This window comes from Rhynchophorus ferrugineus, unplaced genomic scaffold (genome assembly GCF_030347505.1).
Source record: "Rhynchophorus ferrugineus isolate W39M unplaced genomic scaffold, kcgeb_rfMv2 rfM7, whole genome shotgun sequence".
NCBI classification, from domain to species: domain Eukaryota; kingdom Metazoa; phylum Arthropoda; class Insecta; order Coleoptera; family Curculionidae; genus Rhynchophorus; species Rhynchophorus ferrugineus.
Window position 1 is genome coordinate 3,544,590 of NW_027472586.1, and position 16,484 is coordinate 3,561,073.

A 16,484-nucleotide genomic window follows, 5' to 3' on the forward strand; every position below is an offset into this window, starting at 1 on the left:
TAAAAAATATTATTTTATTTTATCGAAGTTTGAGGAACTCTACACTGTATACTCTACTCACTACACCAGCTGAGGAACATCATACTCATATCCCTATTAAATAACCGTTCTAATCACTTGAGTTGAGGAAAGGCAGATTCCTTATAGTGAAGCACATACACACAGTTGTATATAAGCTATATTTTGTGAAAGGGTATTAAAGAAAATAAAATATTTAAAAAAATCGACTTATGTCTTATACCGAAATAAAAAATCAAATCAAACAAACGTAAACAATCAAACTTACAATTTTAATACAAAAAAATCGTTTTAAAATAAAATATGCATATAATAATTGTAATAAATAAATAAAAATAAACAAAAAACTCATTTAACCTATCGACTACACGTATTTCATATTCTACTATATACACACTATTTAGCTTAATACCTACCCAAACCCTTTTTATCTATCTACTTACGATTTTTCGTCACATAAATTAAGCAATAATATTATACACAAATATCTGATTATTTTAGATAAAAAATATGTGAAAACATTGTACGTGCATTTATAGTTTGAGGTTTTCCCTTGTTTTCCCCCCTTCCTCCAAAAGATCCTAATTTGATTCCAATGGGACCACCTCGGAACTGCACTCTTTCGAATAAAAGAAGAAATTTGAAAATTGGTCCATGATTGACGGAGAAATCGGCGAACATACATTAAAAAAATATACAGCCGAACATAGAACCTCCGCCTTTTTCGAAGTCGGTTAAAAATAAAACAATTCTTATACTTAAAAACTGATTTAATTAAAGAAAGAAGATACGACTAGTTGAAATAGGCGTTACAAATGGATACTGAGGATTCTTACTTATTACAAAACGGTCCCCTCTATCTCAATCAATATATATTATGAGGGTATTCATCATATACTCTTTCAAGAAAGTTACAATCAGTTCAGTGTTTCTCCAGCATTTTTCTTTTCAATTTCTTTAAAATGCTTTTGTTACTACTTTGATGTAATATGAAACGATGAAAGCAGTTAAGTGGATCAACAACCACAGCAATTAACAATCACACACATTACATAGTGCATGAATTATGTATTTATCAACGGCTAGTTGAATTTGATATAATAAACATTAGTATATTAATGAGCTAGCAACAAGTACAACACAATTAATCAAGTTTTTATGTTAATTTCCCATGGCAGCCTCCAAAATGGAAATGTAAGGAATAATTTGTACTTTATATTCAATACAACACAACAGAATTACTATAACTGAATACATATACATTGAAACATTACTGTAACAATAAAATAGATAAACTTTAGTTTTTTCTGCATTAATATTGATAAAAACTTTGAAATTACTTTTTAGATGGAAAATTATACACATAAACCCTCTCCAGACTGTTCTATACGAGGCATAAGAAAGATAGGGATATAACCAATACTTATATCGTCGAACATATTGGTTCTCAAACAATTCTGCCCTTTTATTGTTAGGACACACAAACTAAATTAAGTATCAAGTGTCCCAAAACTATAGTCAGGTATAAACATTAACTATAGAAACGATATTATTGTTTTTCAAAATATTTTCCATGAATTCGACAATGTATATTATACTCTTCAAGTGTACGAATAATTTACAAGAACTATAATTTTGGTTTTTTATTGTAATAGTTACAATGTACGTGGAGAGAGTGAATACAAACTGTTTTGTAGATATGGTAAATGCATTAGACAGAATTCAGTGATTAATTTTATGAAGAATGGTGTACACAGATAGTAGAAGAAATAAAATATACAGTAATATCAAGATGACTTGACAAGTAAACACACCATTGAAGGCAGCAAGAACTAAACGAAAAAAGTAAATATGCTCTCGAATGAAAGTAAAATACGTTTCACAGATATATAATTGTTAATTAGGTGGATTAGGCATCCAGGGGGATACCAGTACAAAAAAAAACGTGCCTAGAAACTCTACCTGATGGATGGTGTGGAAAAGAGTTAAATGTAAATAAAACAAATCTAACCTACAAACTATTATAGCTGTGTCTTAATTGTACTTTTAAGTCCTTCGATAATATATGTATTAGATGTACTATAATGTTAAAATAAATTATATTTCATAATATTTTGTATGTCAAAGCCAAACTGAACTAAAACTCGGAGTTAATTCGGCAACATTGCAATATTTCGACGTCACAAATATCCATGATGCATTACTAAAAAAACTTTAAATAGACTATACATAGGTTAATTTGTACGTATAATTTGCGAGAACTAGCAACGTTGCAAATGAAAATCCTTAGAGAATTAGACTCTTGTTTATATCAGCTGCACTGTTTTAGTATGAAAGTAAATGAGAAAAATAAATGTAAATCTATAAATAAAAAAGAATAACAATTCCAAAGTTATAATGTACAGATATTGTATTGTTATCTTTTCATATTTCACTCTGTGTTATTACATCTAGGCATGCCATGATACGATTTAGATGGCTCACCTATTCAGCATTGTGTTGCTATAAATCAAGCAGATGTAAATTATTTCCTTTCAAAGAGATTGCGTGCTACATTTGCGGGATTCTGCTTATTTATTGACGGTATTTTTCAATAAAATTAGTAATATTTTGTTTTTATTATTATTTACAATGGATAATTTATTGCTTTCTATATTTTTCTACATAACTAAACACAACTAAAGTGAAATACTTGGTTTCGCTCGACTCAATTTTCTGATTTCCTGTTCAGTAGTAGTATGAAATTCATATTTATATTGGCCTATAGTAATTTTTCTGTCGCTATTAGGTTTTTTATAACGTTGGGAACTGAAATTGACTGAAAACAGTCGAAACAGTCGATAATCGCAAAACAGTCTCACGCAAAATGTCAAATGCAAGATTCGACTGTTTGTTCAATTCGTGATGTCGGACGAAGATGTCCGAACCCTTTCCTGTAGAAATTGTGAGAGAGGAAAGGACGGAGATAATTACTAGGACCAGTTAATTTTATAGGTGTTTAGATTTTCCAACGGTGGTTTCCGACGGAGATGCACATATTCCTTCACGTACTAACTTCAAAAAAGAAAAGGAAAAAAATAATTGCTGAATATTATTAACATGCAATTTATAAATTAATTTTAAGCGAAGTAGAATTACTTTTATATTTGAATGTTCTGTGGATCTGTAAAAAGGAATGGAATTTTTCTATGGAATGGAATAATACCTCACAAATGTTTGTCACAAAGAATATACTATAATAAATATAGACAATACAATAGAACTTAAACAAAACTAAATAAAAATTAAACATATAACTGATCATAGAAGAAAAAAAACTTTATTGATGACATAATTCAAAATGATCGCAATAACTGCTGTAAATGCTTTATGTCTGCCGTTTTTTGTTTGGTTTCATTTTGGTAAAAAGGATGTCGATGGATTGTTCCGATATAGGTAAAGAGCGTTTTTTTTTTGAGATCCATCAACTAATATCCATATATTTGTGAATAAGCTGAGGCTTCAATTTGAACAAATGGAAGCATCTGTCTGTCTGATCTGAGCAATATTTTTCTATTATAGTAGTTACTTTGATGTCGTCCTCGATTCCTTTTGCTCACTTATGTTTAGGGTTGCGTTTAGAAACTAACATTAGCCTGCGTAATAAAAAATTTACGGTTAAAAAGTAAACGGATTTATTGTTTGTTTTTCCAAATTTATTTTGACTATTTCGACTATTCCTTGGAAACAGTGATTTTATAGTTGTAAAATAATATTTTTGAATGGGTTTCATACTTCGTGTTTCATTAAATATATTCTAAGTCATTTTTAAATGTATATATATTTTTTAATAAAAATCTAGAGAGTAATCAAAATATTACTTATTATTTGCCATAAAAACAGTCAAATGTATTTTACTATTTATCATTCACAATTTTAATCTTTTTACCCTATTACATTAACAATCTTACATCGTTCAAAATGCTGCTATATTAATAACATATACAATATATTGTTATTTACAAGCAAACTAAAAAAAATCATAAGACTGTATATATTATATATAAATATATGTAAGCATAAATTGGGTACATTTTTGTCAAGGTCACGGCTACGACGACAGGGCCAGAACGTTAAAAATCACGACTCAAACAGTCGATAGTAAATAGTAACAAAATCAGTCGTACTGAAAATAGGGATTGGAACAGTCGATAGTAAAAAGTAGTCAGTTACTAAACGGTCGATAGTCGATTTCAGTAGATAGTTCCCAACACTAGTGTTTTCTCTCTATAATGTATATTCGAATATATTCTATATACAGTTACTTTTGTAGTGATTTTTTTCATATGGTATATAGAAGACCTACGTAGTCTGGATTAGTTTTATTTAACCTGTCGTCAGCCGAATCCCTCTAACTTTACTGTGACGATCTCTTGTTACGTCGACATTAACCGTTAATAGTTCAAAGATTTTAAATCCAGGTACTAGCTAAATTCAAGCGCGTATAGAATTACGCGACAGTTCATTCCAATATTTCAATGTTTTCGAATAGTCGTTAGTAATTGTTTGTTATTTGCGGAATAAAATGCTGGCTAAGCGTTGAACCTATGCCATTTTCCTAGTATTTAGGGAATTTGATTACGCTACGTACGAATTCCTGCTATATAACGTGCCGTGACGATATATTGCAGCTTTCAGTGCGACATTATTAAGGTCGATATTGCGCTGATAGATATTGAATAGATGGATTTTTCATGTTAGTTTTATATTTTGAGTAAAATTACTAAGCTGAACTTACTGTTGTTATTTGACAAAATCGTATATACGCAGGATAGGCAGAATAATATAAACATCTGACATTTACACAATCTTTATTTATTAATAAGGTGTTGGTGGACAGATTACTTAAAAACAAATGTAATACTTCGAAGAATATTGTCCCATTCTTGTACCAAAGCATCCGTTAACTGCTTCAATAATCTTGGAGATAGAGATCCACCCATCACTCTATGCTCTAAGATCCCTCAAAACGGTTCAATTATGTTGAGGTCTGGCGCTTGGGTCGGTCAGGATGTTTGATGATTTTCTGATGCTATGCAAACCAAGACCGAACCTTTTTGTCAGTGTATATGGGTCCATCATTCATTTTGGAGTATGGTAGCGATATGCTATTCATAACAACAAGTTCATTATTGAGAAGGTCGAGATAATAATTCGCTGTAATAGCTGAATACGGCAATATTGAACTAGGAGTAATACTAAAGGTAATTATAACTTTTATACACGTTTTGTTGCAATTAACCACCTGTTCGTTTTAGGCTTGTAAGTATACAAAACGTCAACCAAAATCTGGAGGTAGTGGATTCATTAATGGAGTTTGTCCATCAAGAGTAGTAGCAAAAATATAGTCTATTCAAAACAGTACTGACGCACGTCATCAATATGTGCCCGTCGAAAGTTGTAAATTCGTTTTACAGTCAGACAATATTTTCCTTCTCAATTTATTCTATTTAAAAAAAGATAGAATGCTGTTTCACAAGTTCGAACATGTAACGAAATGTATAATTGCTTGGGCCAGTTAATTTTATATCTGCTTGTATTTTCAAAAGCGACACGGAGATGGACAAATTCCTTCGGGTACTAACTTTTAAAAAATTAATACTATTAACATGCAATTTATAATTTCATTTTAAACGAAGTAGAATTACTTTTATATTTGAATGTTCTGTGGATCTGTAAAAAGAAATGGAATAATACCCCTACAAATCTTTTTATCGTATTTTAAGGTATTAATTGCTATTTTTAAATAATATACTAAAATAAATATAGACAATACAATAGAACAAAACCTAAAAACTAAAGATGTACAATAACCATAAATATTATATAATAATTAAACATACGCCTAAATCATAAAAAAAATCCATGACCATATTAAAAATGATCTGAATGAAGTGATGTAAATGTTTTATTTATTATTGAACGGAAATATTTTTTACCAAAAATTGAAAAATTAATCGAAATATTATGTATTATTGCCATAAAAACAGTCAAAAGTATTTTACTATTTATCATTCACAATTTTAATCTTTTTACCCTATTACATTAACATTCTTGAAAAATATTGTCCCAAAATGCTGCTATATTAATATACAATATATTATTATTTACAAGCAAACTACCAAGTAAATCATAAAACTATATATATTACATATAAATCTATGTAAGCATAAATTGGATACATTCTTGTTAAAAATCAGTCGAATGAAACTAGTAGAACCAGAAATAGTAACTAAAAGTACACGACTGAAACAGTCGATAGTAAATAGTAACACAATCAGTCGGATCGAAAATAGCGACTGAAAACAATGGACTGAAACAGTCACTGGTAAAAAGTAGTAAAATCAGTCGAACCTAAAATAGCAACTGAAACAGTCGATAGTAAAAAGTAGACAATTACTAAATAGTCGATAGTCTATTTCAGTCGGTAGTTCCCAACACTACTTAAATCATATAAATTCTAGGGTAATTTAACATAGATTTTCATTTATTTCACCCCAAATATGCATATATTTTGGCGAGTTGTATATTTATCCGAGAGATTAGTAGATATTTTGTCGATGCCATTTTATGATAATATAATCATTCTTATACCACTGGAGTGGAAAAGCTGGCAACACATGTCTTCTTTAATCATTCGAATTTGATGAATAATTAGTAGTATATGTACAATTACAGTTGTGTCAGATTAATTTAATCACTATGGCTATTACAATAGTACAAACTGAGCTTTTGAAGGAGATATTTGACGAAATGGAGAGCATTTTTTATGACGACGGCTTATAAAGATTCTTTTTTTTTGACAGGACGGCAATATCCTACGTCAAGACAAATCTAATGCAAATATGTGCGTCATTTGAAGTACCCATTGTACTAAAACTAAAAACTAAACTAAAACTCACACTAAAAAGCAACCTACTATTTACTAAATAAATGTGTTTTTTTTTTCAGTTACAATTTCTTTTCAATCCCTTCTTAAACACACATTCTTCAAGTTCGAATATTCGATCGTTAAATTATATAATAAAGCAACTGAGAAAATGTTCCATAAAATTACGAGCGGAGAATTCATTTTTTTCTTTGCTGTTGTTTCGTTGTGGTTAATATACTTTTGAAGGGGCTATTCCTGACGATAATCTCAGATAATAACTGATCCCAGGATGTGCTGTAGTTCCGAGAACCGGTATTATAAATCATAGACTAAAAACCGAGCATCCAGCCCGAGAGAGATACGTCTATTCACCCATGTCCTGCGGTAGTTCAGCGCTCCGATGGTCAAGGAAGGCCGTATTAGGAACTATATATCTAAACGGCAGCCCATACCGTGACCTTCTGCACGTTATTAAGACGTTTTTCATCTCGCTCTAGATACATCTTCTTTCATTGAATTACGCTGATTGTTTCAATCGTCCATTATACGTAATTTTTAAAGTTCACACGACGTAAATGTAACTAGTGAAGTGTAACATTGGTAGGGCATATTAAATTTGTATATATCAATATTAATATCATTAGGTTTCTAATGGTTATTAAAAAATATGATGTATAAGCATGTGTATTTGATAAGAATTTGTAAGGAAAGGGTTTAAATATTGATACTTTTGCACACAGTATTATACATGTTTGGAAAATGATAAGTAATATAGTCTATTCAAAGTTTATTTGTATATGCGTCATCGAAATTTGTGACGTCAAAACATCACGATGTTGCCGGACCAACTCTGAGTTTTAGTTCAATTGGGCTTTGACATACAACAAAATTCTAATCTAAATAAAATAATTGAACAAAAATGTTAACAAACATAATGTATTTTAACATTATAGTACATCGAAAAACTACAGGTTATACAGCCACGATAGTTTGCATACGTCTGACAACTGGACAACTTTAACAGGCTCATTTGTTTGTGTGTGTGTTAATTCACACGAGGGACATTTAGAGTATATTAGTGGTGTGATAAAATGCAAGAGGAAATATATTTAAATAAAAATTATTAAGAGTTTTGTTGGTTTTGGTTTCTATTGTTTCTGCAATCTTATTGATTGCTTCTTGTAGTTTTTTTACGTCTGTTGCAAAACTCTTTGAAATCTAAATTGTCGTATTGAACATATGGCGATAATTAATAAGATTATTCCTCGTCATATATCATTTGAATATCATTTTAAAAAACTACTAAATATTTTTTCTATTGAATCACCGCCATAGAAAGTTAAACAAGAAAAAAAAAATAAAACGAACCGTAGGGAACAACATTTACTAAACAAAATAAATATTGCATTGGATTCGAATGCCGTGTAAAATCACGATTAAATGGTTCGTTAGTTTTGGATTTTTCTTTCCTTTCTTTTGCCATTTCTGAAAGTTATTCTAGTTAACAAAATCTATAGATTGACGTTTTCTTGTTCTAGTATTTACTTTACTATAGAAGCCCCATATCAGTTACCCTTAACCTGATGAATATTCAAAATTTTATTTATTACATAGTTACTAGTTGTTACCGACTAACCTATAATTCAATCTAATCATGTTTATCACTACATAAGATCAAATGGTTTGATCCTTTTGAGTGTCTGTGTCCTGTTCTGGTGTTATCCAAAAGTTGTATTACTTCGATATTGACATCCTCATTTAAAACTTCGAGACCAGTACAGACATGTTTGCCATAAGCTTTACACATGATTCGATGACTGTAAGCTGCTTTTTTATTCTAATTTAAATATAAAAATGTAACAGTTCTAGCAAATGTAATTACTTGTAAATATTATTGCATTGTTAATACCGAAAATATGTTTTGTTTTCATTTCGACGAATAAAGTGAAGCCTGTCGCTGAGGCTTCAACATGGATTTGCTTAAAAAAGTACCCGATGTGATTTAGATCATTTAAACTTAATTTATTGGAATTATATATTTTTAAATTTTCCTGTTCCGTAAGCATCCGTACATCACTTTTCGCACTAACTTCGTATACCAAGCGATCCTTATCCGATAAAAAAATATTTCAACGCACAAAACGTGACCGAGCGAGATCGAAATTCAATTTTCCCGGGCAAAAAAATCATTAAGATTATCATTCCTCGCCCGACATTTAATTTAGATCCATATTGAACCCCGACCGGGAAATCCGGGATGCCTTCGACGCGAGGCGTCCTTCCCGCGGAACTTGTTCTTTAAATTTTCGGAATTCCGTGTTTTCCCGTGATATCTCTGCGGGTGACGGACCCTCCACCACTTCCACTGATTATGTTTATTTGATAAAATATGGAATAATTGGATCAGATCTGGCGGAGATGTCGATTAGAAGGATCCGTTCTGTGGTTTTCCGAGCTGTAGCTTGGGATGGCTGCCCTTTCGGATGAATATAACCAGATGTGCTGTTTTTAATGTGTAGTATATATATATATATATATATATATATATATATATATATATATATATATATATATATATACTAGCGACCCGCCCCGGCTTCGCACGGGTGCCATGCTGATACTAAATTAAATACACTACAGAAAAAATATGAACGTTGTATATAAAAACATAGCGGCCCGCTCCGACTTTGCACGGGCATAAAATATATATGCCTATGTCACTCAATGAAAACATGATTAAAATCGATCCAGTATTTTTGGTTCATTCATTACTGCCCTTGGCCTGCACGCATTAAATTTGGAGTAAAACAATTCCTCTTCCCCTATACTTACTATGAAGATTTCCTGCTATCTTTGGAATATCTAAATTCATACAATTTTTATTACATTACACATTTTTAAACGCAAATTTTAAATCTGTAATATCTCCGAAAATATTTGTTTAATTTACATGCTGTAAGGAACCATATTGATCTATATTAATTGCACACTGTATTTAAGGTACTTAATTCGATAAGGATTAATGCCGTATTGCTTAAAATAGCTTCGTAAATAAGCCATTTTCTCACGTAAAAAGTAAACAATAAAAATGGTTAATATGGGTTATCCCTAAAAGATAAACATATACCATCGCGGACTTTTTTGTAGACCTTTTTATGGTGTACAATACTGTAGTACATTAATTTGATCTAACTCGTAGGGTTAGGCAGCGTTTTTGCTAATTTCTAAATAAGCCTAAAAAAATAGGTTAATTTACGACATCACGTTAGAAACCTCTAAAATTAGCAATGTTGCCTTAGTATATTATGTATGTATTATACATATAAACCTTCCTCTTGAATCACTCTATCTACTGAAAAAAACCGCATCAAAATCCGTTGCGTAGTTTTAAACATTTAAGCGCACATAGGGATATAGGGACAGAAAAGGCGACTTTGTTTTATACTATGTAGTGATATATATATATATATATATATATATATATATATATATATATATATATATATATATATATATATATTATAACATAATTAAAAAATAACACATTTTATTAAAGAAATGACTGGATCCAATGAAGTAATAAAGACATATGATTAATATATGTACAGCCAATGCATTTTGCCAATACATCTACTGAAATCGGCTATCGACTGTTCAGAAATTGACTACTTTTTACTATCTACTGTTTCAGTCGCTATTTTTGTATCGATTTTACTACTTTTTAATTTAAAAATTAAAATTAAAAATTAAATAAAAAAAATTAAAATTGTGAATGATAAATAGTAAAATACTTTTGACTGTTTTTATGGCAATAATAGGTGTAATATTTCGATTACTCTCTGGATTTTTGTTAAAAAATATTTCCATTCAATAATAAATAAAGCATTTACTTTGTTTAAACAAGCTGTAGTATTCAAATTGTCATGAATTAGTTTTTTTTTCTACGATTAGGTAATAATTAATTTTTATTTAGTATTTATGGTTATTGTACATCTTTAGATTTTAGGTTTTGTATAAATTCTATTGTATTGTTTGTATTTATTACAGTATTAAATTTATTATTATTATAGTATTAGTTGAAGTTAGTACGTGAAGGAATATGTACATCTATCTCCGTCTCGCTTATACTACCGTTGGAAAATATAAGCACATACAAAATTAACTACTCCAGACAATTATCTCCGTTCCTTTCCTCTCTCACAATTTATGCAGGAAAGAGTTCATACATCTTCGTCTGACATCACGAATTGAACAAAGCAGTCGAAGCCTGCGACCATCGGCTATTTCGACTGTTTTCAGTCGATAGTTCCCAACGCTATTTTTAAGATATGAGATATAAACAGAAATGGCCCTCTCATTTTTTTAAAATACACATTTCATTGTATAATTTAAAAAAAGAATGTTGTATAAACTCGATTTCGATTCGGTTCAACGCAAAATTCTTTATAACCTCTAGGATTTCCATTAAACTGTGATTATTTGAACAAAAAAGACTGCATAAAAAACTCCAAAAACGGCAAAAGATCGCAAATTTTCCCGACTATATATATGAAAAAAGTACCGACATTTTATACCTCTCAGATAAAGATAAAACTCTCAAAATATATGTATTTTTGAGATGGAATAAACGAGGACCTATGTTAAATTACCCTAGAAGGTAGTTTTTAACGTAGGTAAAAAAAAACACTAATTTTTAGAAAAAAAAAACTTTTTCCCATATAACTTAAAAACTAAAGGTAGTACATCAATATTCTAGTACCACTCGATTCAACACAAGATTGTTTATAGCCCCTGTAAATTGTATTAATCTGCAATTATTTAAGAGAAAATGACGAATAATATAACATATCTACAGAAGCAGAAGTAAAAATCATCGAATAAAATCTATTTTACCTTCGACACAATCCGTATGAAATCTCCGCGCTGTCGGAACCCCGTGCCGCCAAAACAAAATCGCACTTGATCCAATCGCACTGACCACCGAATAACAACTCACCCCCCAGGAACGCGGCGATAACAGGAACGAGTTGCGCGCTCCAGCCCTTCCGACGACCAGGCGAAAGCCGCACTCTCGATACTGACTCCGCAATTTTTAAAAAATATCCAGGACAAAGACAATATGCCCTAGGTCTCCTCGACGAGGACCTATTGTTCTCCGCTGAAAACCACTTCACGGCAACGGTAGAAATAGCGTCAACCCTTTAGACGCGGGGGTTAGACATTACCCTGCTCCGTTTTCGATGACTCATCGAATTCACTGAGGTATGCGTACGTACGTATATCCGGATTTTGGAGATGTTCTGGATGAATAATTAATACCCAAGCGTAACCCAAGTATTAAATTTTTTCAGGGGTTACATAAACCCGATATGTTCCAGAAAGAAAAAACAAACTTGAAAATGTGTCTAGTATTCTATAAAAAATTAACCGATATATCATATAGACTCCTGTAATTTAAAGAACCATATAGTACACCCCAACAAAATATTAAGGACTTTCCTCAAAATCAAATATCAAAAATATTTCTTTTAAAAGAAAAACTTTTATAATAGCAGCTAATACAAAATTAAATTTACTATCACTCTCAAATTATTAAAACATTTTTTAAAACCATCTATAAATCTCAACGTTACGACTTCTTTGTACCGAGTAAACAGTGGTATTAGTTTTTACTGATATTTACCTTAAAAAACTTATATTCATAATAAAATATTAAAAATCGAAATAACGCTAATACAGGACCCATTCATAAATATAAATAAAATACCAAATAACATTGCAGACAAGAACAACAGGAATAACAGCATGCAAAATTATTATTTACCTTTTTGTCATCTTTAAAAACTTTCACATACACAGTACAATGACACAAGAATATCAAAAAATCACTTTTATGAATAAAACCCACACTTCACTTATTAAATTCGGACACTGCGTTACAATTTACACGTATAGGCGAACTTTAAAATATTTTTTTCACTAGATTCTACGTAGATTGTTAATTTTTAGAACAATACAAACACTACGCTCATTATGCAGGGGCCATTTTGAAACATTTTCTCTTTGGCTGTGGATATTCTGTTATTTCAACACTACAAAAAGCCCGGAAACTAACAATACTTTTCAGTGTTTATTTAGTTGCCTATACACACCTTTATATTTGTGTTTAATTTACTTAAATTCAACCGCAAAAAGGATAAAAGAAGAATTGACATATACTCGTTTCTGTTATGTCATGGTTATGTCATAAACAGAATTTTAAAATATCTGGTAAAAAACATAGGAGTCTGTCTTTTTTATGATATTTCATAGCCTATAATATATATTACTGTGACCACTTAAAAAAATGAATTTTACAACGCATTATTAGTTGTACATCGAATAATATCATCTATTTGTTATGCCATAAAGTAGGTTATCTGTTCGATATTTAAATACACAAACCATAGATTTCATTTTATGTTTAAATAGCCATAGTTTCAACGTTTACTAGCACAGTGAGTAACAATGCATATGAACCTATTAATTGCTTGTTTGATGATCAAATGGGTTGAATGCGAGTGGGTGGATCCATACGAAATGAACACCAATGCGAAATCGAAATACTTGAAGCCGTCAATAGAAAGATCAGTCAGTGTTCCAAGTGATATTTCAAGTTCTAAAGATATTCAAGTGTATCAATCTCATTTGAAGAGGTTAATTGGTTTAATAACTAACGCTGCTCATTTACCAAATAAAGATGAGGAAATTTATGAAGGATATATTCGATTTACAATCGAACCAGACGACTGGGAATTTCTTATCAGTTTCTCTAAAAATGATATTACCCTGGAAAATCTGAGGAAACTTAATACAATACTTTCTGAGTCTTTTAAGAGATCCGTATTCGATGATTATATGGACGTTTTTGAATTGTATCAAATGAAAATATATTCCTTAATTTTTAATGTTGGCAATTTGTGGATAATAGGATCATTATTTATGATACATGTAATTTATCAGTTACTTAGAAATGGTTTTTCATTTGGGTACATAGTGAAGTATTTAGTTTTTGTTGTATTTGTATGGGACTTTGCGATCAGATACCAAACATTGATGGAGGTAATAACAGCTATGTTAACATTTTTAATACATAAGGACATGATTTTATTTATTTTAGCAAGTTGAAGAACATAATTTGCATGTAATATATTCGAAACAATGTGACACTACTAAAATGTCTATCAGAGAGAGGTTAACCCATTTTTTCAGTGAGTACAAGACATTTTATAGTGCAGGGTTGCATGCCTATTTCTACTGATCTTTATCACAGAGTGTATTTGGTTAAGCTCAAATGACACTATTTGATAAGCAATATTTTAGGTTCTACCGATTGTGGAAAGAAATCTGTGACACCTTTGGATGTCTTTTTAGTTCAGATTAAACAATTAATTATTATACCACTCCGAGCATTAGGTACTGGAATGGGAGGTTTTGGTCATGAAATGTTTAGTGAGTAAAATTAAAATTTTCGCTTCCAATTTAACTTATACGTTATATGTTACTCCAGCAAAACTACCATGGGGTCTCAATTTAGTTCTATGGCCAATAATGCTGCTTTTTGTTGTTATCCTGGCATCTTTTATGATGATCTCTATAACAGGCTACAATATCGATTTTAACATACTCCATTTGTTCAAAATAAGACTAGAATTACCGTCCAAAACTGAAAACCATTCGAAGAGACGGGCTATAAATAGGTTAGCGCCGGATCTGGTAGAAAGACCAATGATTCAAGAAATTTCTACTTCAGATGAAAAACAAGTGCACCGGCAAATAACTGATGATGTGGGAGATAACAAAAGGTCAAAAAGAACCAACAGTGAAAATAATCGGACATGCCCTACAAAGAAGCAGCCGGATGAGGCATTAAATACAATTAAAGGGGATAATATTAAAGATGAGGATAATAATATTGAAACAATCAATGATGGTATTAATAGTGAAAATGACTAGTTCCAAGATTATTTAAAAAAAAGTGATACCCTATATAATCTTTAATTTATTTGTTATTTGTGACATTAAAAACATCAAAGTATTCAGTAGTTTGTAAAACAAAAGTTTCATATCGACTTTATACTATACAAAAAATACGCTACAAAACTGTAAAAGCTTTAACTAACATAATCTATAATTAAAAAAAACATTTACACATTTTTTTAGAGCATAAACAAAATATAAAACCTAATAACTTTTTTAGTTTATTTGTTATATGTGATATTTTAAAAGTATTAAGTAGTTTGTAAAAGAAATATTTCACATTGATTTGTGTCTCGACTTTATGCTCTTATCTATATGGTGGATTGAATATTTTGTTAAAGTTATAGGTATAATTAATTTTATTCCAAGGAAAATATGAGTTGAGCTTAATTCCAATGTATATTATATTTAGCTCTCTATTTTCTCAATAATTTGGTCATAATTTTTGTAACTATAAAAGTTTTAACTAACATAATCTGTATTTTTTTAAGGAAATAAACATTACCCGTATTTTTCTAAACCTACTTTTTTTGTTCTAATCATAGTACCTATACACTGATATAGTTAACTAGTTGTTTTTGTAGTAGTTATATAACAATTTAATACTCTGTAAAATTTCATTGATTTCTTCTAAAAACTTCTTATTGTAGTCTCACTCAATTTTTCAGGCACGTTAAATGTCTTTTATACATGATAAAACAAGTGACAAGTCATTTATCTCTCTTCTACTATCAAACTAGTTACCGGCACATTCGATTCTTGATTGGGATATTAGTTTCCACGTAAATATTTTTGTTAAATGGTTCGTATTTCAAACTTCGAGGACACTAGAGTGTGTCGTTATCAGAGGTTACTATGAAACAAATGAAAACTGGCGTTTGAATTTGACGCATCCGACGTACTGTATTTTCTGTGTTAATAGCACATTATATTTGGATTTCTAAACAGATTTTATTGATTTTTGTGTATGATATTGATGTTTGTGCTTTTTGTAATTTAAAATAAAGAAAATAATTGTTTCACTTTGTTCTGTGCACGGTTCATATAACTGACAACATTTAAATAAAATTTTTATATTGTCAACTTTTGGCTATAATATATATTTATACATCAATGTGTATCAATGGATTTAGCGAAAAATTTTCCTCCCTTTTTTTAAAACTTTTTCGAGGTGTAAAACTTAGTCCGCTTAAAGCTTATATCGCCGAAGAATTTTTAGGCCCAAAATTTTTGTGTAATATGTGCTTCAAATAAATATATTCCAATAAAACGAAAAACGTCCAAATCAAGCAGCCTGGAATAGCAGTCAGGTCGTAAACACGTTTAACGGGTAGTCGTGCGGCTAAGAGTTCGCTGATTATGATGTACTAGGATGGAATTTAGCTGGGGATAAAAGTTTTTTAAAATGAAATATGTTTAATGTTCGTGATTTAATTTTAAGTAGTGTTTTGTGTTAGTTTCGGTTGTTCCGGTATTGTTGGAATCTTCTATTTTCTTTTTGTTTATAAGTTATTTAGATTCCTTTCATAGCTAGAAA

The 16,484-nt window shown here is 30.4% G+C and overlaps 2 protein-coding genes across 8 annotated transcripts in view; one reads left to right on the top strand and one right to left on the bottom strand.

The window, feature by feature from the left end:
* stan (Protocadherin-like wing polarity protein stan) overlaps nt 1-12,886 on the bottom strand; it is a 116,474-nt gene extending 103,588 nt beyond the window's left edge. For 5 of the 6 annotated variants that reach the window (XM_076409364.1, XM_076409359.1, XM_076409365.1 and 2 more), the window contains exon 1: nt 12,753-12,886. The gene's annotated coding sequence lies outside the window, so the exon portion shown is untranslated. Of the gene's footprint in view, nt 1-11,821; nt 11,901-12,752 lie in introns of those variants that run through there. The other variant, XM_076409361.1, reaches the window with a different exon arrangement.
* Nucleotides 12,887-13,145: 259 nt separating this feature from the next.
* Nucleotides 13,146-15,471, top strand: LOC143199532 (uncharacterized). 2 transcript variants are annotated; one of them, XM_076409416.1, is made up of 6 exons: nt 13,147-13,338; nt 13,400-14,029; nt 14,088-14,178; nt 14,291-14,419; nt 14,478-14,667; nt 14,721-15,471. In XM_076409416.1, the coding sequence occupies exons 2-6, from the start codon at nt 13,436-13,438 to the stop codon at nt 14,722-14,724; spliced, it is 1,008 nt and encodes a 335-aa protein (XP_076265531.1). In that variant the 5' UTR covers nt 13,147-13,338; nt 13,400-13,435; the 3' UTR covers nt 14,725-15,471. The 2 variants fall into 2 exon arrangements, with proteins under 2 accessions (XP_076265530.1, XP_076265531.1); XM_076409415.1 differs by having other exon boundaries at nt 13,146-13,338; nt 14,478-15,471.
* Nucleotides 15,472-16,484: the final 1,013 nt, after the last annotated feature.